The following is a 22,702-nucleotide window of genomic DNA, read 5'->3' on the forward strand; positions in this document are numbered from 1 at the left end:
CTGCCTCAAATAATAGGAACATAATCTATAATTCTATATTAATAAATTATATTTTTTATTTATGTCCTACATCAAAATTATATATAAAAAATAAATATAAAATTTTAAATAATTAAGATCAATAATATATATAATTATATATTACTATTTCATATGCATATATATTATATTAAAAGTATATATATATAAAATCGAGTCAGCTTACGAGCTAATGAACTGAACTTATCTATACTCAAGTTCGACTCATTTAATTTATGAGCTCAATTCTAAGTTCAAACTTGACTCACCAGCTCACGAATTCAGTTTATCGAACTATTAACAAATCAAGTTTAAGTTAGCCTATGAACTGACTTGACTGACTTGACTTGCTTCAAACCCTACATGTTCTTATATCATAAATGATTGATAACTGATTTCTAATATTTATATACCATTACTATTTACAAGTTATAATTTGAAAAAGCGAAAACTAATAATATGATACAAAGGTAATTAAATAAAATAAAAATCTTAAATGTTTAACCCTTAAATATCTATAAATTTTGGACACTTGTAAAATTTGCTTATGTTAGTTTAATAATAAAAAAAAAATACTGACAAATGCCTTAAGAATGCATGCTAAAATTATTTTAGAAACTTCCAAAATTTTTTCTTCATTAAATATACAATGAATACATTAAAATCTCCAAATATTTAAATTTCCAATACAAACTTTATTTAAAAAAAGAAAACTCTAAACAACACACTTATTAGCAAATTCCTACATCTATTTAAGCCAAATAAAAGTAAATTTTACAAATGTTAAATAGTTTTCAATTTACACTAACGTTTCTACTAGTAGTAGCCACTGGTCACAGTAAAGATAGTAAGAACAATGCCGTCGGCGGCTCACACTACTAAAAGTAGACACTGACACCTCATTGAGTCTGAATTTTTTCATATATCACTGACACTACTAATAGTTTTCATATTATGAGGTAAACAATTCATTAATAAAAAAACCCAACTAGTTTGCAAAGAAGCAGCAATCAAGACTAGAAAATGAAACAAATGTCTCATAATATTTTTTATCTTATGACTAATGGTTAACAAATCATCATATACTAAGTTACAGATCCAGAAAAATGCACAAGAGATCCAATTTTCATCATGATTTACATCTGATTACAATGATACCATGGATCTACTAACAAAATCAGCCATGTGGTAGGAAGCAGGCCAGGCGCCATACATCCCTTGAAAACATTGCATTATATACAGAATATGACAGCTTATAAAAAATATTTCATTCTGTCATCTCTCCTCATGGCATTATATACAGCTTGGACCTGAAAATGCAACAAACAGATCAAGGTTTTTCCCTCTCTTTTTTCATTTTTTAAAGGGATAGGGATTTGTTGGGCATTGTGCTGGGTATGTCTGCGAGTCAGGATCTTCGAGAGAAGGGAATGACTTGAAGAGTAAAATGGATTTCACTTGTCAATTCATTTTCTTCCATCCCTTTATTTCGAAGATCCCAACTCGCAACTGCAAACTCGGACATCTGTGATAACGGGAATCGGAAACTGGGTACTGGGATTGGGGTAGGTGGAAATCCAATTGCGGCTTGAGTTTGATACCACTGGCTAAAGCCTCAGTGGCAATCAAAGATTTACTTGATTGTTAGTATGGAGAAACAATTAAGAAGGAATCCCCGAGTTAAAATAATTTAGAAAGTTTAATTCAAAAAGACTTACGTATAAAGGGGATATACCTGTTCACTAGAAACAACTTGGATAGGCCCAATATTTACGGATACATATTTGCCCCTAGCAGATAACTTCTGCTTCACTCGTCCCTGTCACAAATATGTTGAAATTCTTGAGGTGAGCCTCAACCACAAGTGAAATCGTGCATGTAATGCATTGATGACATTTCACAGTTAAATCATGAAATCTTCTAGACTACTGATGTAGTGAAAGCCTTGAAGTAAATCATATGCAAATGCTTAAGGTACAATACGCTACACATTTATGCTGTAAACACCTCAAGAGTCAGTCCATTTTGCAGGGACTTATGTTTATATAAAAAGCAAGCAAATTCATCGCAAGCACACCACAAACCAGTGACACAATATCACATTATCAACTTTATTTTTTCAAAGATCTAATTCTCAGAATATTACTGTATTACGTATTTTAAACATAGCAGGTCACAAATAATCATCCATCGGTAATCTAGTCCCAGTTAATTTGAAATACAAGTAAGCTGTAAAAGAATTCAAGGCTAGCTTATAAATTTGCTTATCTTGAGACAGCAGAACCTCAGACATTAATTTGGAAGATGGAAAATTAGAGAGTCAAAAAATGTGTGGATTATTATTAGGGTTGCTATGCCAATGTGTTTGATAAACCAGACAGAATACAATCCACAATGCAACCCAGGGGAATATTCAAAAGATCCTCCAAGTTTTCTGCAATTCTGAGGTACAACCAAATGACACATTCAACATTTTTTCTCTTGCTATCTATAGAACTCCTACACAACGAACTAACTTTCTCAACCTCAACTCAAGTAACAAACAGCTACATGTCTAACGTGGGCCAAAGCTATTCATCCAGCTATTCCTATTGATGCCTTTCCTTACAGAGACATGAAAAAATATACCCCTCTACCATTACTCCCTCCCACTCCCACAGCTTTCACCTTCTGCTCAAGGTGACAGTCTGGGAAATGTTGCAGCAGCTTCTCCGAAATTTCCCAAAAATCATCACAACAGAAGGAAACCTTCCATTGCACCAACAATTCAGCAAGACCCTCCTTATCTATCTGGGAAGGATCTACAGAATTATGAACAACCATATATATAGATAATGGGCAATCTTGCTTAACAAAAACCGAGGTAGCCTAGTGGTTGAGGCTTCAATCCCATAGAAAGAGCACTACAGCACTATTGTTTGAATCCTTCTCTTCCCAAACTTTAAGTATTTTCACAGATGTCCCCATAAAGATGTTGAGCTCTGACCAAGGTATTCTGGTTTGTGGCACTAAACACTTACGTATTCTTTGTTTAGTTTTGTTTATACTTCTCCATATGTCATTTACTTTTAAAACAATAAGAATCAATATACTTGATGATAATTCAGAAATAAAGAAGAGATAAAAAGTCAAGTAAACTTTTTGGGGTTTAACAAAAATAAAACTTAATATATTTATTCTTAAAAATGCATATTAGTTAATTATTAGATTAGTTGTTATTTGCTTTTATAATACTTTCCTAATAACAAAGAAAAAGGATTAAAAAAAGCATTGCTCTTTTCACTATAAGAGAACAATGAAGGCATTCTCAAATTTTACTTAGAAAATGATATATCTTTGATGATACAATTCAATAACTTCTGCTGCATCCCACAACTTTGTGTGACTTCTGGATCTGTTCCGCTGCTGCTCCTTATTATACATTTATAATTCAAAGCCAACAAGTCAACAAGAACGGAAGTGTGGTGGGATGCCAGGATTACGGGAATCTAGTGGAGCTCTGCAACGAATATCTAACTCTTACAGTGTGGTTCTTATAAATTGGTATCAAAGCCTCCTAATGTGTTCTCCCAATAACTGGCTTTCACATTTTATGGTTGGGGCCTTTTTTCCCCCTTGGTTGAGGCCTTGGTTCTTTATTCATGATAGCTAGTTTATATGGTAATGTTCTCCCATAGTTCTTCAAGTGACAAGTATGGAGACAAAGATAAAATAAAATTGTCTTATCTTGTTTGGTAAGTATAAATACAACGAGAGAAAAAAAATTATATAGGGTTAGAACAACCACTATCAAAACTATGCAAATCAAACATCATTCACTGGACTTCTAAATTTACTAGTAAACATGTTGATTATCTACTAAGAAAGCGAAGGAGTGTATTATATAGCATTAATACAGCGCTAGCTAGCAAAATCTCACAGCACTGAACACAAGTAGGACTGACAATTTACTGCATTGTGGGCATTGTGATTTTTTTTTTCAATTTTTTTTTTCTTTTCGGGGAATTTATTTCTTTCAGCTGATGATCTAACAGAAGGTATCATTCACCTTGTAATGACAATTTATAAGAACGAAAATAAAACTATGTTCTCCACCAATAATACACAGTTCAAGAATACATCAAGTTACACAAGTAAATTGAAGCAAAAGGTTTAAAAAATTGAAGATAAATTGATGAATAAAACTTCATAAATTAGTGCATCAATCAGAATTTTTTTTTAACCTCCAAATTTTGAGAAATACAGTGCTGCTTACCTCAGGAATGGGCTGTTGGATTACAGATTCCACGGCAACAACCATTGATTGCACGAAGTCCTCCCCTCCGGTTCCTATTGCAGTAAATCCTCGAACAGTTGGGTACGAGTTCACCTGCGCCGCAGCACATCATCACCCACAACACAAACATTCTGAAACTCTAACAAGTTTAATCACGTTGAGTTACATAATTATTCAGTCTCAAACCATTAGTTATGGTACTGGAACAAAAAAAAAAATATATCTCTTTTCGCTACTGCATCATACCACAATTTGCAAACTACAAACCCAACTGACACACGGTTTTTGCATGATGATGAACACAACAAGCTATGAAATACACAAAAAAAAAAAAATCCATTTTTTGTACCTTCTGGTCCAAAGTGAGCCACTCATTCGTAGAATCATCAGTCACAGTGCCTCCAATAACCATGTTCGTAGTTTGACCAACCCTCCCTTCTGTCTTCGACACCTCTACAACCAAAACCAAACACAAAAGTTTAATTTCAACTTTTATTTTAAAACAATAAATTAAAATTTTAGAGAAAAAGAAAATTAAAAGGAAAGAAAAAAGAAATAGAGAGATTACCTGAAATGGCTTTTAGAACAGCTTCTTGAGGCGGACCCTGATCGTCCTGAGACGAAGACGACGACGTTTCGTTGTGAGAGCAACAAAGAGTTCTTCCTCTGTGAAACCGTTGAGCCCTAACGGTTCTGAATCGCAAAGTTCCTCTGTTCTTGGAATTGAAACCACGAAGATGTTCCAATTGGTAAGGTTCCACAAGTAAAGCTGAACGAAGCATAAACCTGCACGCCATTTTCTCTTTCTGTTATTATATCTGTTCCTTTGTTTCTTCCTTCAGTTCCAATTTATACTTGCCTATCTTCCCGTTTGCCTTGGGAAAAAAAAAAGGAGACCAGGATTTTTGTGATAAATGATAAGAACCAAAATGTATGGTCGAGAATGCCCTTGTCAAGTTCACCGGCACTATGGAATAATGGAAAATTTCAAGGGTATTATTGGCTTTTCACATCTAGTTAAATAACAGTGATTACCTTACTTTTTGTCTTTTTAATTTTTCTGTAAATTTCGCTTTACGTTCAGAACCCTAACACTAACAATTTCTCGCAATTAGGATCCTTTTTTTTTTCCGCCGATGTATGGATCCGAGAGTAACAGGGAAGATTCGGAGCGAACCGCTTTCAGAAGAGCGGAGAAGAATTACAAGCTCTACTACGATACCAATGCTTCCAAGAACAAAAAGTAACTTAATTATCTTATTTTATTTTATTTTTCTTTTGTGTGTTTGTTGAACGCAATTAGTTAGTTGCAGTGTTGGTTACACTGTTGTGTTGATCACTGGAACGTTTTCCTCTCTTGGCGCAGGAAGAAAAAACCCAAACCGGTGGACTTGACGGAAGTTCTTGACTTCCGTTCAATTTTAGAATGCCACGATCGAAACGGCGAGCTTCCTCCGTTTGTTAACGTCATTCACGACAAGTTCAGCTCCCCTGTGTTCTCCTTGCAAAATCGCCCAGGTATTCATTCATCAATTTTTTTTTTTTTTTGGGTTGGTTGTCATCCAACAAACCAATCATCTTAGCATAATGTGTGTTCAATTGGAAAATTATAAATGCCGTAGTCCAAGTAAACTACTCCTTCCGTATACATTAAAGAAAATCAATGTATAGATTCAACTTGCATCTAAAGTTCTGAATACATTGATTATGGACGTATCAATCTGTGCAAAGTTATATGTATTTTGAAATGTAGGGAATAATCGTGTGTGCATTTGTAACTAACTCGATGACTTGTGTAAGTAAGAACTAAGCAATGAGCTAAACAGAATGCGGTAGTGATTGTTGTGTTTTGTAGGTTTTTATTTTATTCCTGGGGCGTTGAGCATAGAGAAACAATGCAGTTTGATAAGGGAGAGTTTGATTGATTTCCCACAGCCACCTAATAGAACGAATCACAATGCGATCTATGGTCCTATACACAATCTATTTGATGAAGCAAAAGAAGGGAAGGTTCTGGTAGAAGAGTACTCTCCCGTTGGTTCACCTGAGCTAGGTCCTGATTGCGGTTTTCAAGATGGTAAGAGGTGGAAGTTCGTAACAGAAAAGGAAGAGCTCATAAGGAAGGGAAAATCTGTTTCTGCTTCTGCTTTGCTGCGGAAGCTGAGATGGAGCACCCTTGGCCTACAATTCAATTGGTCCAGGGTACGTTTTGTTTCACAAATTACCAATAAAACGTATACGAGTATGTAAGTGTTTCACAGCTGCATGTCTCTCCAGAACAGCTATATTCTTAGTTATGGGAATTGATGTGCTAACTTATTTTGGGCTTGGAATACTATATATTCATACCTAGTAAGTGTAATGTAATATTTTGATTTTGATTTTGAGAAATAGTTATATGATAAATGGCCATGGTTGATCTGCTTCTTAGCTTACATAGGTTTTTAACTACCAAGGAATTGATTTTCTGGTTGTGAATGAGAAAAGATAATTGGTTGTGAAGACTAGCTTGCGAGTTACTGACAGTGCCTCAATTCTTTTTTGGTGTAAGTTTGCTTAAAATAATATTATATTTGAGTTGCCAGTAGAAGCTGTTCTAACGAGTTACTTAGTTGTCAAACTATGTAGGCTATGTTTCTTATGGCTGCATCACCTGAATTTGTAATGAGTCTTTTTTGGGAGTTATAATTTCAACTTGTGCACATCACATCTTATGTCCAGGAAAATCATCCAGTGGTTATTTTGTGTGCAGCGGAACTATGATGTATCTCTCCCACATAACAAAATCCCTGAAGCTCTGTGTGATCTGGCCAAAGAATTGGCTAAACCTGCAATGCCTGCTGGTGTTGAATTCCAGCCTGAAGGTGCAATAGTGAATTACTTTGGTTTAGGTATGCTTATAGCAAAACTTAATTTATATTAGATCTCAATGTATGATAACTCCTCGGGCTGCGGGTAGTAAAGCTTTATAATAGATTTTAAAATAGTTGATACCATATTTACTTCAGGTGACACACTGGGTGGCCACCTTGATGACATGGAAGCAGACTGGAGCAAGCCTATAGTTAGCTTAAGGTATTATATACCTGCTTCTTTTTCGAATTTTAGCTTTAGAAAACCCAACAGAAGGATCGAACTTGTTCTTGGATCATAATTAGTTTATTATCTTGTTGCCATAGTTTGGGCTGCAAAGCTATATTTCTTTTGGGTGGAAAAACTAGAGAGGATCCTCCCTTGGCAATGTTTCTTAGAAGTGGTGATGTTGTACTCATGGCCGGAGAAGCAAGGGAATGCTTTCATGGTAAGTTTTATTGCAAAAACATACTTAAGAGTGTGTTTGCTTTGTGTAAAAATGTGGTGAAAATATTCTCGAGTAGAATTATACGGAAAGCGTATCCATGAGAATTTCCACTTATTTTCACTTTCAAACCAAACATACCCTTAGAAAAAATAACATGAAAGATGAATTCCTATGATCATTTGAAGTTCTGGACTCAAAGAAGTTGGAAATCAGTTTGATTTTGATGTGTTGCAGGTGTTCCACGGATATTCACAGATGAAAAAAATGCTGAAATAGACCATCTTCAGGCACAACTTTCACATGAAGATGATCTTTGTTTCTTAAAATACATTCAAACTTCAAGGATCAATATCAACATCAGACAAGTTTTTTGAGTAGTGTGTTTCTTTTCTTCCAAAGTGAAATTTTGGTTGATTAGCTGATGAAAAATGAAATGATGTATCATTGTATAATTTAATTTGACTATGGCTTAATTTTCATCTTTATTCTGACAATTAAGTCTTGTCCAGAAAACCACCCAGTCTCTGGAATTCTTTGTCCTCACCAGTTTCCTTAGACGAAGAAAATTAGACCAGGTTAGCGGGTCCAACAAAAAAAAAACTAGTCAGTGAAAATAAGTTATTCTTTTTCTTATGCTTTAACACTATAATCTTTCAAAAACGTAGTATTAATTTGACAAATAATAACAAAAAGAACATTTTCTTTATACATAACAGACGCTCTTGTGCATTTTGCGAATGAATTAATAATTGGATCCAATCTTTTTGGAAACATGTAAATAATTATTTAGATAATTGTTCTCACCAATTCTTCTCATGGGAAATTCTTTTCCGTCTAGCTTGTTAATGATTATGGAGAATCTTTCAAACATATCATATGTTTTCTTCTTCTTTTATGAAGAATAGCTCGTATTCTCCCATAAACATGTTAGGTCTAGTTTATCGGATTTGTTTGTTACTTTATGTATGGGTTGAAGCTTGTCCCACATTTTTCTGGCAGTTTTGCATCTCGAGACCTGGACCTTTTCAAAGTTTTTGGTGCAATGCATCATGTTGATTATTTTGGCATTTATCTTGATATTCTTTTCTTCAATTATCTTCTGAATCGTCCTCTGAAACTATTAGTATATTGAACAAATAACCTTATTATCTCCTCTTAATATAAGTAGTTATTTCCATTGGACTATATTTGGGTTAGTGTATAGGAGACTATGTTGGCTATAGATTTTTACAACATGTTAAGCTTGATTCCTTGAACGTGAGTTCTTGATATCAGTCAGTTAAACCATGAGAAGAGGGGTTGAATTAAAGTAGCTTTAAGACTTTTTCCCCTTTTAACCTTTAAAATAGAATTATGCAGGAGATTTTTCTGTTTCCTCGCATAATGTGCATAAGGCTAACAAAATAGAGGAAACATAAAGAAGATTACACAATCATATATCTTGGTTTAACGTCGAAAGATAATAAGGTCTGCATCCAGTCTTTACTAAAAAATTATAAATTATGGTAGAATTTTTTATTAAATCAAAACTGATTATATACACCAATTTCAATGAAATTATACCCAAATTCACCGGTAGAAAACTACCAAGACTCTATTCCCTAGTTCCTTTCTCCAAAACTATTTTAATCTTACTCCTTAGTTTCTAATGAATGCAAAATCCAAGAAAGTTATACCTAATTGACCGACAAAGCTGCCATTACTCTCTGTCCTAGTTCATTTACCCTAAACTATAAGAATCTTCCTTCTGAGTTTGAGTTGAAAAAACAAGTGTAAGCTTCTACTCGAGCCTAGACCTATTCGAAAGTATAAAGCCTTTCTCTAAGCTTGAACCCCCTAAATAAATTTGATTGTATGAGCTCAATTTCTATGCTCAAACTACCAAACAAATTACAAAGAAACATAAATTTATTATGGCCTTTTCAAATATATCTCTCTTGCCTTTATCCTTCCATGGCTTTTATTGGTTCCTCACTTGATATCAATATTTTCTCTTTTCTATTATAGAAAGAGATAGACAACAATAAAGTAAAAGCACTCTACAACTAGCTAAGAATATTAAGACTATCCTCCTCATCAAAGGAACATAATGAAAATTCTATGTAATCATGATATGAGAAAAAGAGGATGCTCCACTGATGGAAGAATGATGCTAAAAACCTCTCCTTTTTAAATTTGAATTCTAAATTTTGTATTATTTGATAAAGTGTCATTGCTTGAATTCAAACTATACTGCTTATTTGGTTTGGGTTGCTATTGAAGCAAAATGTTTGTGTGGTTAACATGTTTGGGTTCTCAGGTTTATATTACCATTTTGATAAATGAACAAATCAATGTCAATGTGTTTTTAAGGTTTGCGTTGAAGTAAATATAGCTTCTTTTAACATCACAAATTATAGGTCAAATAGGTCCCCTAAAATATTATTATAAGACAAATAGGTTCTCATCATGAAAACGGCGCTGTTTGCATTCTCTGTCTAAGTAGGGACGAATTTGTCCTCCCCGAAATGATGTCGTTTTGTCCCTGGTTCCAATACGACGTTGTTTTGTCCAGCGTGAATGGGGACCAAAATGTCCTAAAAATGACATGTCACAGTTAACCTAACACGTCACCACTTTAACTGGATCAAACGATTTTGGGATGTATCTGGGGGATATTTAAGAACCTCAGGGTCGAAATCTTAGTTAAATTTTGTGGAGGACAAAACTGTCGGATAGTAAATTTCTTGGGGACCTATTTGAGGTATTATTCTTTAATAATCTATAAATAAAATGCTGAAGTTTGGCTTAATTTAATGTGGTAAAAGGCTGGAAAATCAGAAGAAAACAGAGAACTTTCCGGTAAGTTTGAAGAAAACGTTGTCGTTTTGGGCAAATTTGGCTTACCGCGCCTAATGTCTCTCACTCTCACTCTCACTCTCACTCTCACTCTCATTCCTCTCAGCTTCCACCAGAAGTGCAGGACTCTAAATCCCCCTTCTCCAACCCTAGCCTCTCTTCGAGCCACTGCCGCCGCCTGTCCATCGAGCGACTGCCACCGTCCGTCTGTGTAACCACTGCTCTCTCAAGCTGCAGAACTTTGAACCATATCATTCCCCCTTCTCTAACCGTAGCTGCTGCCACCACCAGTCCGTCGATCCACTGTCACCATCCATCCGTCGAGCTCGGTCACCGTTTGTCCATGTAGCCACTGCCCTTAAGCCTCCAACCCCTGCTCCCTTCTTCTGCGAGCTCTCGGTGCATCCCCTGCTCTCTTCATCTTCTCGCCGTCATCTTCATCTTCTCGCTATCGTCAGGTCGGCATCTTCCGTCAATCAAGGGTCTGTCGGCGTCATCTTCGAAGGTCAGTGAATGTCTTGATCACTTGTTCTTCACTTGTTCGGTTCTTCATTTTTTTTTACCTTTTTGTGCTCTGTTTCTGTGATTAGTTATGGTTTTGTGTGTTGTGATTTTATTGATTAATGAATGTCTTGTGATTAACTCTATTTCTTTACTGATTAGTGATTAGCTCTGGTTCTTTACTGATTTTGTGTGTTATGTTTTCCTGTTTTGTTTTGTAATTTAATTGTACCTAGATTGTGACTATGTTGATTATTGTGACTATGTTCTTTCCAAGTCACAGGTTGCCAAATTGAAAAAGAAGAAAAGAAAACAATGAAGATTTCTGATACATTCTGCAACAAACTGACAAAATACAAGACCAATCTCAGTCATCTACAATCAAACAGCACCCAGTTGTTCTTATATTCTTGACATCATAGTTTTAGTAGTTCAAATGGACAGTGATCCTTAGCAATGTCTCTGCTCCATCAGTGGAAACCTGTCCTGGGGGGATAAGAGCTCTGAGCTCTGCAAAACCGCTTGCGTTCTTGAACTTCCTTGTGCCCCCGATCACTGATAACTGCGACATGGCGCTCCCTATCTTGTACAGGCCATAGAAGTTAAGGCTGTCTCCATACTCCCCTCCTTCGAACAAGGCGGTAAATGTCATCATCTGTCTACTCCCATCTGCCAAACTCGCCACGTACACTCCTTGAGCTTTCCCAACTATTTGTTACAGTGATTGTGCCGAAACCAAGTCCCAAACCATCAGGTCCTAACTGCAACTGGGCATTATTCTGGTTGTTATTGTTGCCTGAGTCTCCTGCAAAGCTCGTACCAGCCAAGCCGGTTCCAAGTGGGATCCCGAATACTCCGTTGACAGTTGGAAGAGCACCATTGGCATTGGGGACAGCAGTCTGACCTTGCGGGATGTTGAATCCTATTGGCATCGCAAAAGGCACTTGCCCGCTGTAAATGTTGCCCAGCAAGCCGGTAACCGGCCTAGCTGTTGGGCTGCTTCCTCCTTGAATGTCATGCCTGTACAACTCAATCATTGCTTCTTTTCCTGTGGCTGCAATCGGGTCAATTGCGGATACATCAATCACTTCCCATTGAGCAATGGTAATTAACATTGCCATTGAAGCTGTAAATAATGATCTTATCAACATCTTGTTTCCAAGTATTTCAGATGTAGATTTTGCTACTTCTTCTATTTAGTAAAGAGTCCTTTTTTGTTAAGTGCAATTGAATACAAAACCTTGGTATTATATAGTAGAGAATGCATGGGTGAGTTTTGGAGTGGTTGTGAGAAAGGAGATTTCATGAAGTGGTTGAATTTAGTAAGAACGTTGATTAGTTGAAATGAGCCACATCCTTATCTAGTGGCATTTTTGAGGTGTTTATGAAGGAGAATATTTGTGATGAAATGAAATCAGGTTCTTCGTGAAAATGCATAGCGAAAAAAAGTAATTTGATTTAAACCACTCAATCCCTTAATGTTTTTCTATCGCTAGATGTTCTACGATTCAGAAAATGGATCTAGATGGTGAGGTACAACTAAACCAAAGTCTAGTGACACTATTATCGTTGAAAATCTAAAGAGAAAAGTACGATAATGGTATTTTGCAATATCACATTATTAATAAAATCTATTATTTTTTTTAATACTTGATCAATAACCAAGAGCTATTTTTGTACTAATTCAAAATTTTAAATCTTAAAGCATAAATTTTAATAATATAAAAATAAAATATCTAAAATACTAACTAATATTAATAAAAAGTATTTACTTTCTGACATCTCTTTCAATCATTGTAATTACAATATTAGTATAGTATTTTCATGTGAACGGTTAATGTTCCAAATTTTATTAAATTTTATTTTATTTAAATTTTCTTTGAATTACTCAAAACTTGTTGTTGTTTTGAAATAATCCTATTTACTAAGGATATACTTAAAAATAATGTAATTATGTTTTTGTAATAAAAATTTAATTTGGCCTCTCAAATTCCATATTTATCTCAATTAAAATCTTCAAATTTTAATGATTTAAAATGGTACTTAGAACTTAACTCTATAATAATTTATTTTAGTCATTTAATTTGGAGTGAACACCCAATTCGGTCCTTATCCTTTTTTTTATGGATATTGTGACCTTTGTCCAAAAAAAAAAAGGACAAATCGGTCTCTGTCCTATACTTTCATGAGACGTCGCGGTTCTTCCGTCATCAGTCCTTATCAAAATAGACAAAAATTTTACGTGTCAGTTAACGTTGTTGATGTGGAGGTTAACACTTTGTTAAGTTTACGTTGGCCATTAGAAAATGGACAGGGATCGATCTATCCCACTTTAGAAACCTAAAACTATGTCTTTTTTTGGTTTCACTCCATGTTCCATTAGGGAATGGACAGGGGTCGATCTGTCCCGCTTTAGAAACCAAAAACTACATCGTTTTTGGTCTTCACTGAAATAGAATGGTTTGAAAGTGATTCCATGCAGCTAATCTCTCACTCTTCTCCCAACCCAAATACAAACCCTAGGAGACCATGATTGGTAGTGGAGAGCGTTGTTCATCATCAAATCGACGAAGTGGAGACGATTCAGGCTGGAGCTTGAATTCTAGTGGGAGTGTTGGAGCTCCGAAGAAGAAGAAATAGGTTGCCCCCAATTTGTTATTGTGGTTCTCATGCAATTTTGTTCATGTCAGGGACGGTGAATAATCCAGACAAATTATTCTTTCGCTGCCCATACTTCAAGGTAGTTGTTTAGGGTTTAGCTAATTTTTTGTTTTCAATTTCTATTCCATAGATGCTAACAAATGTTAAACATTTTTGTAGACTGAAAAATGGTATTGCAACTTCTTTGCATGGTTAGATGATTATGTTTCTTTATGTGGTGAGGATGCTAACAAGGCAGTCTCAGTTGGGGCATCAAAGCAGAAGCATAATCGATTGGAAGGCCATGGTTATGTGGTGGATAACAAAGTTAATGAGTTGAAGGAAAGATTTATTGGCTTGAAAGATCAGTTAGATAAGTGTAGATTGAAAATGGGTGAAAGTAGATGTATTAGGTATGGGTTTAATTTGTTAGCATTTTTTGGTGGGGTTGTAATTGCAAGCTTGTTCAGAGCAAGTGTGTAGGATTTTGATAGCTGAATTTTGTTATTTTCTAGAGTTGAATTTTGAACAACACTTTTGATGATGAATGAAATAAGAAATATCGTGGTGAATTTGTAAAATTTGAACTATGACAATGAATATGTTAAATTTCATCCTTTTATTGATAAATAATAGCATATATGTCATGAAATAAACTTAACAAATATGCATGCTAGCTAAGCAATAGATGTGTAGCAGTAAGTATCTAAACTCAAAGAAAGATGCATGTTCATATATTGATAATAAAGGAGCAATTCAGTTGTTGAAATAACTTAACACATAATATGTCCATTCAAAATATGGGCAGCAACATGGCCTTGAGTCAGATAACCAAAATATAGGGATCTCAACCAAAAGCTCTAAACCTAAAATCAGTAGTATTAAGTAGCAAAATATAGTAGTTTTTGAACCAAAACATCTGTCCTAAAGGTTTGTAGCCAAGATACAAATTAGCAACGAAAGATGGTCTAATTTCATGTCTTCTTAGGTGGCCTAAGTCCTGGGCGCCTGAAGCCAGAAGTGGGCACAAATTTGAAATGCCTTGAAGCAGTTTTCGAGCTTGCAGCAACTGTTGTTTCTGCTGATATTGCACCATCTCCACTTGTTGGATTTGTTGGAGGAGATATTGGGCCATAAGTAGGATTTGCCGAAGTATGGGACCTCAGAGCTGGACCTTGTCCTGGTTGAGATTTGAACCATAGTGTTAGCCTTGGTGTTGGTGGGGTGTGGGCATGAAACTTGGCATATTAGCAGTTGGGTTAGATTGATCTGTTGTAGGTACTTGATTGAAGTGCACATACTGGATTGTTGGAGGTGGGGGCTGACAATAGGGTTCTTTAACCTTCAGGTTGGATTGGATTGAGTTGTGAAGGCTACATCATATGGACCTTCTTGAATGTTGCTGGAATTTGTAGCATGCTGGACCTACAAAGAATTTTTTATGATGTCTTAGAAAATTTATGAAGTTAAAGTAACTAGCTTTAAAGTTATATAGGATAACTTTACCTCTTCTGATTGTGGGGAATTCTGTGACAAAGAAATCTCTTGTGGTTGACCTTCTAGACCTACACCAAAAACCAAAATAATGCTTAGATTTTTAGAAAATTATTATCCCACAGTCACACTGTTTATTATTTCTCTTCTTCTTGGACCACACACACAATGTACATGCCAAAGCATATCAGAATTATTGAAAATGACAACACACATTTGAAAAGGTAAGGGAAGGATCACACTAACCTGGCACGTCGCAAACTCTGTGCAATCTCCGTCCAAGCTTCAACCAAGCTCCGTCAACCATACTATCAACCACCGTCAACAACAATATGTGGAGGTCAATCAGCAACCTTGTCAGCAATACTGTCAACACGTTGCTCTAACTTCGAGAGGTCAACGATCACTTCAAGGGGAGGACTCTTGCTCTAATAGAGTTTTCTAGTAATTACCGGAGCAACACTGGAGGCTTATATGGAAACCCCAATCGAAACGCATCTCAGACCCAAAAAATGACGTAGTTTTAGGTTTCTAAAGTGGGACAGATTGACCCCTATCCATTTTCTAATGGCCAACGTGGAACTTAACAGAGTGTTAACCTCCACATCAGCAACGTTAACTGACACGTAAGCTATTTTTGTCTGTTTTGGTCAGGAGAGATGATGGAAGGACGCGATGTCTCACGAAAGTATGGGACAGGGACCGATTTGTCCCTTTTTTTTTGGATAAGGGTCGCGATGTCCATAAAAAAAAAAGGACAAGGATCGGTCCCTGTCCTCTAACTAATGCATTATTTGGATTTAAATGATTCGAAATGACATAACTTAGATTTTGGAAGGATTAAGTGAGTCAAACAGAGGCCAATCCTAGGTTTAAATAATATCGCATTAGTGTTGATATTAACGATGCTATATATTTGTAGAACTTTTTAGAATTTTCATGATCTATTTCTATAAAAATAAATATCTAGATATTATGATGGAGAAGTTTAGAAGTTAACTAAATAAATTAAGTACTAGAAATATCTAAAATTTGGAATTATCTAGAATCAACTTATAGAGCCTGTAAATAGGCCATCATAGAGTTCATTGTAACTAACTAATAAACATATCAAATTCCACTAGCATTTGTACTCTCTCCTTAACTCAATAAAAAATATAACTATCAAATTTCTCAAACCATTTATTTAAATTACTTATTCATCAAAACTATCCTTGCTACAATATTCAAGTCCATAATACACTAAACTAATATCAAACTATTTCATAAAACTAACAGTAGCATCAGAGCTACATTCGATCATCTATTGGGCGTAAAATCTTTCCTTCTAACTTATCAACTATACATATCTACCACATTATAACCCACTCAAAAAATAAATTTTTTTCCATAACATGGCTATCTCAACCATCAATATCCCCATGTCCATATTGTCAAAAGATAATTATGAAGATTGGCATTCTCAAATAAAAATCTTTCTACAATTACAAGACTTGTGGAATATTGTTCACGAAGAGTTTATCATGCCAGAAAATCAAGCAACATTTTTCGCTGTAGAAAAGAAAAAATTTAAAGAAGAGCAACAAAAAAATTATATTGTTCTATGTTTCCTCTAACAAGCTGTAACATTAAGGATGATTTTGTTTAAGGGATAATTTTAAAAATAATTTTAATATTAAGGACGATTTTGAAAAAAAAAATTAGAAATAATTTTGATTTTCACACTAAACTATATGAATCAAAACAGTACTTATTTCAAACAAATCCACAATGAACAGAAAAGATGCATCTACTTATATATCTTTTCATCGGTCTCTTTATCGCATAAGTCTATACTTATAGTTTTTTATCTATAGTTTAGATTGCATTCTTGTAAATTTGAGGATAATATATGTTGAATTGATAACATCTTTTGAAATAACTCAAAACCAAGATAGCATTTTGAGTTAAGTTATTAAGTTTATAGACTTCTCAACATTATTACTGTGTAAACATTATGGGTCTTTGTATTTTACAAAATATTTTCTGTAACTTAATCCTATAATGATATTTATTCTTAAGAAGACTTAAGAAAAAAATTTCTAAGATTTTTAGATGTTGAAACTAAAGCAAGTGCCAACTTCTCCAGTTTTAGATATCGAAGCTCGACATGCTAAAGAAATATACTGGTGTTGAATGCGATTTACCTCTCTAATTAAAATGAAACTAGCAACATAATTACTGACAGATAAATATAGATATAGAAGCCTCCCAACCACTAGACGATGCAGGAGGATATATAGTAGGTGTAGATAATATGTCTATTAACTCGCCAAAAGCATGCTTGCAATCCGGATTCCAACAGAATTCTTTTTGCTTATTTGAAGTCTAGAAAACTTATCTAGGCAATGCGTGAGCCGATGTAAAAGTGGGACAAAGATGCTAGTCGTCCAGTTAACTATTGTCAGACATCCTTCAAGGACAGAGGACTTTTTATGTTTAGCATATATAGCATGCCACATGTTAGGATTTGCTTTAATGCCTTGGTTGGTCAACATAAAACTTAGGAACTTTCCTCCCTGGTCCCTTATGCATACTTCTTTGTCGCATATGATACTCTCTTAACTGTGCAAATATTTCTAATTAAAAGGTCAATAACATGACTACTCCCCCATCATTGTTTTGGTGACTATGTCCTCAACATAGACCTCAATGTTGCGGCCGATTTGATTAGCAAAGACTTAGCTTTATGAGACGTTGATAAGTTATTAATTGCATTTTTAAGAATAGATGGCATAATTTTATAACAAAAATTATCGTGTTTAGTAATAAATCTAAATTAATCTTAGTCATCATGGTGCATTAAAATTTGATTATATCCGTTTTGTCAATTTTTAGCAAATCGATAGTGGTTCGATTCTAATGGTCTAGGAGCGAAACTTACTCCTTTTTTGCAGGTACCAGTTCTATAAGTGCATCAAAGGTTCTCGAATTAGACGAGTATTAAAATAGGAAATAAGTTCGAAAAAATGCCAAAAAGGATAAAAGAAGCGTAAAAGAAAAGATTCGAAAAGTAAATTGACTGAAATCAAAATAGTTTGCATTGAATTTAAACAAAGCAGTAAGATGTCTTCGACTGAATCAAAGGACTTTTGACATAGAAATTAAAGACGCTAAAATGTAAATTGGACAAAGAAATTAAACATTGCTTGAAAGATAAATTGGACAGGAAAAATAAAGTTTTACAAAAAGTGTAAATGGAAATTTAAAGACAATGGAAGGAACCCTACAGAAATCGAACTCGAATGCAAACTCAGAAATTCGCTGGGGATGTGAGTGTGCTTGAGTGTATTTCTGAAAAAAAGTTCCAACCCCTATTTCCTAGAACTTGCTAGTATTTATAATCTACTTTCTATAACCGACCATTAATTGCATGGTGCTGCCTTGTATGTGCATTCCTTTATAATCGTTCCTTCTCTTTTACTAATGAACGTTACCGATAAATTTCCAACTCAGAGAAAAGCCTTTAACTTCCTTCTTTGTATAACCGCTCGATTCCCCATTTCGAAAGTGCCATTCGATCCTCTATTCAAATTATCTTCCCGATTCACCAAGGTATCAAAATCAAGTACACGTCAGACAACTTCTATTTAACACTGGTACATGTGTCTTTGATTTCTGCTCCCCTCTTAACATCTCTCCAACATTTTGAGTTAGCTTATTCTTTTGAAAGTATATCTTGACCAACAAATTTCCCCCTAGGATTAAAGAAAAGCAAGATCGGGCAATTTCATCTCTAATTGAAGCGATCTCTTCAGATTAACTTGAAAATCTAGACTTTATCTTTAGTAATGATAGGGTTTGATAGTTTTCTAATTAATTTGGGATGTTCATCAATATGACATGTCCTTAATAGAACCGATCTTCTTCTCGGTTCTTAACAACCTAGTCCCTCCTGAAATAAGACAGTAGTGGTTTTAGCTTGTAGTTCTCGTGATGACATGCCATTATGTTATGTAGGTTTTATCTATTTGATAGGACTAATAAGAAATTTTACACTAAGCCATATCTATGGGTCAATGTATGTGAGAGATTAACGTTAAGTGAATACATTGGTTTCTTTCTTGTAAGGAGGTAGGAAAGGATCCAGAGTTGCCTAAGGCTTTGAGAGCCAGGATGCTTGCTTTTGAAGATGAAGTAAACATGGTCATGGACCAATATCTCGGTGCTGTTGAAAATATGGATGAACACAAAACCCTAGTTGGTCGTCTTGACTAAACTTTCTTATACCCCTTAAGTAAGAGGAGGAATAGGAATAGACATTCTCTGAATAGTAACACGATAAGGCCAAAGATCTACCCAAAGTGGGAAATTAACAATTTGATTCTTATAAGGGCTGCAATCTTCAGCCCACCTCTTGACATGGAGGAAATAATTTTTGAACAACCATGACGATCTACATTCAATCCTTATGACATCTAGCTCTTTAGAGAAAAGGAACTGGAATCTATTGCTACCCTTATCACTCACATGAAATGTAACACCCTACCACACAAAACTTTACGCTTAAGTCGTAAAACAGAGGTGGTGTGGTATTACGACCTCTAAAATAAAATGTATACATGTAATAGCAGAAATATTGTAATATGCTAGGAGCCTTAAAGAATAGGAGAAATAAAAATCGCGAAATAAAAGCGCAACACTCAAGAAACGAGTTAACTTGCGTGCTAAGAAAGACTATAGCTGTTAAGTGTAAAGTAATCCAAAACAAGAACAGAGAGTCAAAGGTACAAAGTAACGAGCTCCTGACTCAGTCTACGAAGTCAAGACTGGCCGGAGAATATTTACACATATATATACATATCCAAAACCCAAATGTACATAAACACAATCCTGCCTCTCCATAAACCTCTAAGAGGATAAAAAAGAAATATAAGGTCCTGTTAATGCCAGAGGCAATCCTAGAATGCTGACACTCAGATTACAGAGCTTAAAGTATTAAACAGAAGCCATAAAATGTGGTTTTCTAAGAATATTTAAAGCTAACTTAACTTAACCTTAAATCTAAGTCCCATACTGCCATTCCTCCATACCTCCAACTCCATCATGCATTTACACAGACAAATAGACAAATAAAGACAAACACAAGAAGGTTACAATTACTGCAGGTAATAAGTACACATTTAGTATGGCAAGTACATATAGGCACACCCAATTAATGTACAAGCAAGTAATTCAAGTAATATGCAGATGATGCATGCCTGTCCTGTGGCTGATGAGGCTCATCTGTTGGTTATTCAGCCAACCCGACAAGTCTGAATTGTACTTAGACTGTCCCCCGACGTGCATCCCCAAGAGTCTATGCATACCTTTATCTCAAATAATCAATATTGCTCAATGGGGGTAATATTCCCGAGAATTTATATAGTGTCCGGTCACACTTACATCGTAGGGTCAATAGAGTATCGAGTTTCCAACCTGGTACATGTGGTGGAAAGCCACGACACTTTATCTAGGGAATCTCGTATCTCAGATCACTCAAATTCATAAGCCATATGAATAATTCTATTATAATTCATCAAAATCCACATCATTCTCAATCGCATCTCATTCATCATCATATATCAATCATACTCAATCATTATCCTTTATTATCACGCCTCTCATTCCGTTCATCAATAGTTCCAATTCAAAACATAATTCATTCTTTTCTAAATGAATCAAACTTAAAACATACTCATTTTCTTAATAACTCAAAATCAAACCATATAACCTTTGAATCTAAATCTTTCTCAATAATCATCTAAACAAAATCTCTAATTTTTATAAAATTTCGGCAGCATCTCCTCTAAAACTCGGATTTTGCTACCCTTTTCGGGTCCAAACCTGCATTCTTTCCAATTCAACACACCCCTCCTCATCATCATAACAATCACCACAATAAATTTACCTCAGATCAACAATTATACTCATATAATATTCAAATCCAACAACTAAAATTCAACTAAAAATCATAGTTCACCAATCTTAGGCTTTTAACACAAAAAAACTCTTTTTCATTCAAAATTTCCATTCCAATTATTTTCAAACCTATTACCACCAATCCAAATTACCAACAATAATTCTCAACAAGCTCCATATCTTTTCATCAATCATCATTCAACCAAACCAAAATATAGGCATATAATCAACAATTCAATCACATATCCTTTCAAAGATCCAACTAGCAACCAATATCATCTTACAAATAAATCACCAAACCAAACCAAGCATATTCATCAATCCATTACTAAACATTAAATATACACCTGCATTCCAACTTATCCTATGGTCATCTAGTCTAAGTTTTCACAGAACATTATATATTAAACGCAAGAAACCTAAACCATACCTTGGCCGATTTCTACGTAATGACCAAAGCTATTTATTCAAAACCAAGGCAGCCCCTTAAAACTCAACTAATCAGCTTCCTCCAAGTTCCAGTATTCACAATTTTCAAGCTCCAATTATTTATTCACAACCTAATATACATTTATAACACATATATATCCAATTTAATACTCAAAGCTCAAATTCAATGAAATTAAAATAAAATGATCGTATCCTCACCTTACCCAAGCTTCACATAAGCAAGAGTGAACGTTTTCCTCAAGCTAATTGGATCCTAAAACATCAGAAATCAAAGAAATTCAACCTTCCTATTAAAAATTCGAAAATTGGGGGAAAAGAGGGCTGGGAGTGATTAAACAAGTTACCAGTAAAATTGTTCCGGTAGAAACATAGAGTTTGACGCGATGAACGCGTGACTGCAAACGGTGCGGCGATTGGAGCTCAGACGGAGAAGTTACGGCATACGGAAGTTAACGTGAGGGTTTCGGGAGCTTTCTCTCTTCCCTGGAAGCATTTCACGCTACTGCAGTGAAATGAAGAAGAAAGGGGCTTTCGGCTCATTTAATGTGTTGGTCCGGTTCGGGTCCGGTTCAACCAGTTTAGCCTGTTCGGTCTAATTTTGGACCGATTTCTTCGAAATTGGTGTCAAAATTCTCGTTTCGATGAGTTCTATCCTAATTTGATATAATATTCACATTTCTAATCCTCCTTATTAAAAATTAATTTATTGACTAATTATCTACTAATTTAACCAGAGTTTACATGAAAAGCTTCAAGTGTACTCTATATGGCCCGTAGAGCATTCTCCATAGTTCCTAGGGGTGTAATTGGCTCGGTTCGGTTCGATTTTGGACCGAAAACCAACTGAACTGACCTGATCAGTTCTTCAAAGAGGACAACCGTTCGGTTGGCTGCTGCTTGAGCAACCAAACCGAACCGAACCAAACCAACAACGGTTTGGTTCGGTCGGTTTTTTCGGTTTTTTTACACCTGCTTATCTGAATTTCAAATGCCATAAAATGAAATTTAAAACCTTCAATAAACTAGAATAACAAGAGTTTATCACATCCAAATCCAATACAAATTCAGCTTAATTAAACATAAAACAAAGACAATTAAAAATGTCTAGCAAAACAACAACAATAAACACAGTTTAAACCGAAACATTCACTTTAAAACAAATAAAAGCCAAACAGCATCCATGTTTAATCAGAATCCACAGCAGACTCATCCTCATCTTCTCCGGTTGGTGCAATTTCTACAAA

The 22,702-nt window shown here is 35.0% G+C and overlaps 2 protein-coding genes and 1 pseudogene across 2 annotated transcripts; 1 reads left to right on the top strand and 2 right to left on the bottom strand.

The window, feature by feature from the left end:
- Positions 1–1,010: 1,010 nt before the first annotated feature.
- LOC107468871 (uncharacterized) lies at positions 1,011–5,173 on the bottom strand. Its single transcript, XM_016088251.3, has 5 exons — positions 4,863–5,173; positions 4,644–4,747; positions 4,274–4,387; positions 1,754–1,837; positions 1,011–1,328 (listed from the first exon to the last, which is right to left on the bottom strand). Exons 1-5 carry the CDS (start codon positions 5,089–5,091, stop codon positions 1,272–1,274), a joined length of 588 nt encoding a protein of 195 aa, XP_015943737.1. The 5' UTR covers positions 5,092–5,173; the 3' UTR covers positions 1,011–1,271.
- A 184-nt stretch (positions 5,174–5,357) lies between these two features.
- LOC107468870 (alpha-ketoglutarate-dependent dioxygenase alkB) lies at positions 5,358–8,308 on the top strand. The gene is made up of 7 exons (XM_016088250.3): positions 5,358–5,537; positions 5,661–5,812; positions 6,150–6,496; positions 7,047–7,185; positions 7,303–7,369; positions 7,474–7,595; positions 7,830–8,308. The coding sequence occupies exons 1-7, from the start codon at positions 5,431–5,433 to the stop codon at positions 7,967–7,969; spliced, it is 1,074 nt and encodes a 357-aa protein (XP_015943736.1). The 5' UTR covers positions 5,358–5,430; the 3' UTR covers positions 7,970–8,308.
- Positions 8,309–11,222: 2,914 nt separating this feature from the next.
- Positions 11,223–13,412, bottom strand: LOC107468874 (dirigent protein 16-like; annotated as a pseudogene).
- Positions 13,413–22,702: the final 9,290 nt, after the last annotated feature.

The sequence above is a fragment of the Arachis duranensis genome, chromosome 10, assembly GCF_000817695.3.
Source record: "Arachis duranensis cultivar V14167 chromosome 10, aradu.V14167.gnm2.J7QH, whole genome shotgun sequence".
Lineage (NCBI taxonomy): Eukaryota > Viridiplantae > Streptophyta > Magnoliopsida > Fabales > Fabaceae > Arachis > Arachis duranensis.

What these genes read in the sequence shown, in the direction of transcription:
- LOC107468871 (XM_016088251.3), bottom strand. Translation starts at nt 5,091, where the DNA reads ATGGCGTGCAGGTTTATGCTTCGTTCAGCTTTACTTGTGGAACCTTAC. An exon ending in GGCTCACTTTGGACCAGAAG is followed by an intron (nt 4,388 to 4,643) that starts GTACAAAAAATG and finishes GCTGCGGCGCAG; the next exon opens with GTGAACTCGTACCCAACTGT. An exon ending in AAGTTGTTTCTAGTGAACAG is followed by an intron (nt 1,329 to 1,753) that starts GTATATCCCCTT and finishes TTGCATTTTCAG; the next exon opens with GTCCAAGCTGTATATAATGC.
- LOC107468870 (XM_016088250.3), top strand. Translation starts at nt 5,431, where the DNA reads ATGTATGGATCCGAGAGTAACAGGGAAGATTCGGAGCGAACCGCTTTC. An exon ending in AATGCTTCCAAGAACAAAAA is followed by an intron (nt 5,538 to 5,660) that starts GTAACTTAATTA and finishes CTCTTGGCGCAG; the next exon opens with GAAGAAAAAACCCAAACCGG. An exon ending in AGTGAATTACTTTGGTTTAG is followed by an intron (nt 7,186 to 7,302) that starts GTATGCTTATAG and finishes TATTTACTTCAG; the next exon opens with GTGACACACTGGGTGGCCAC.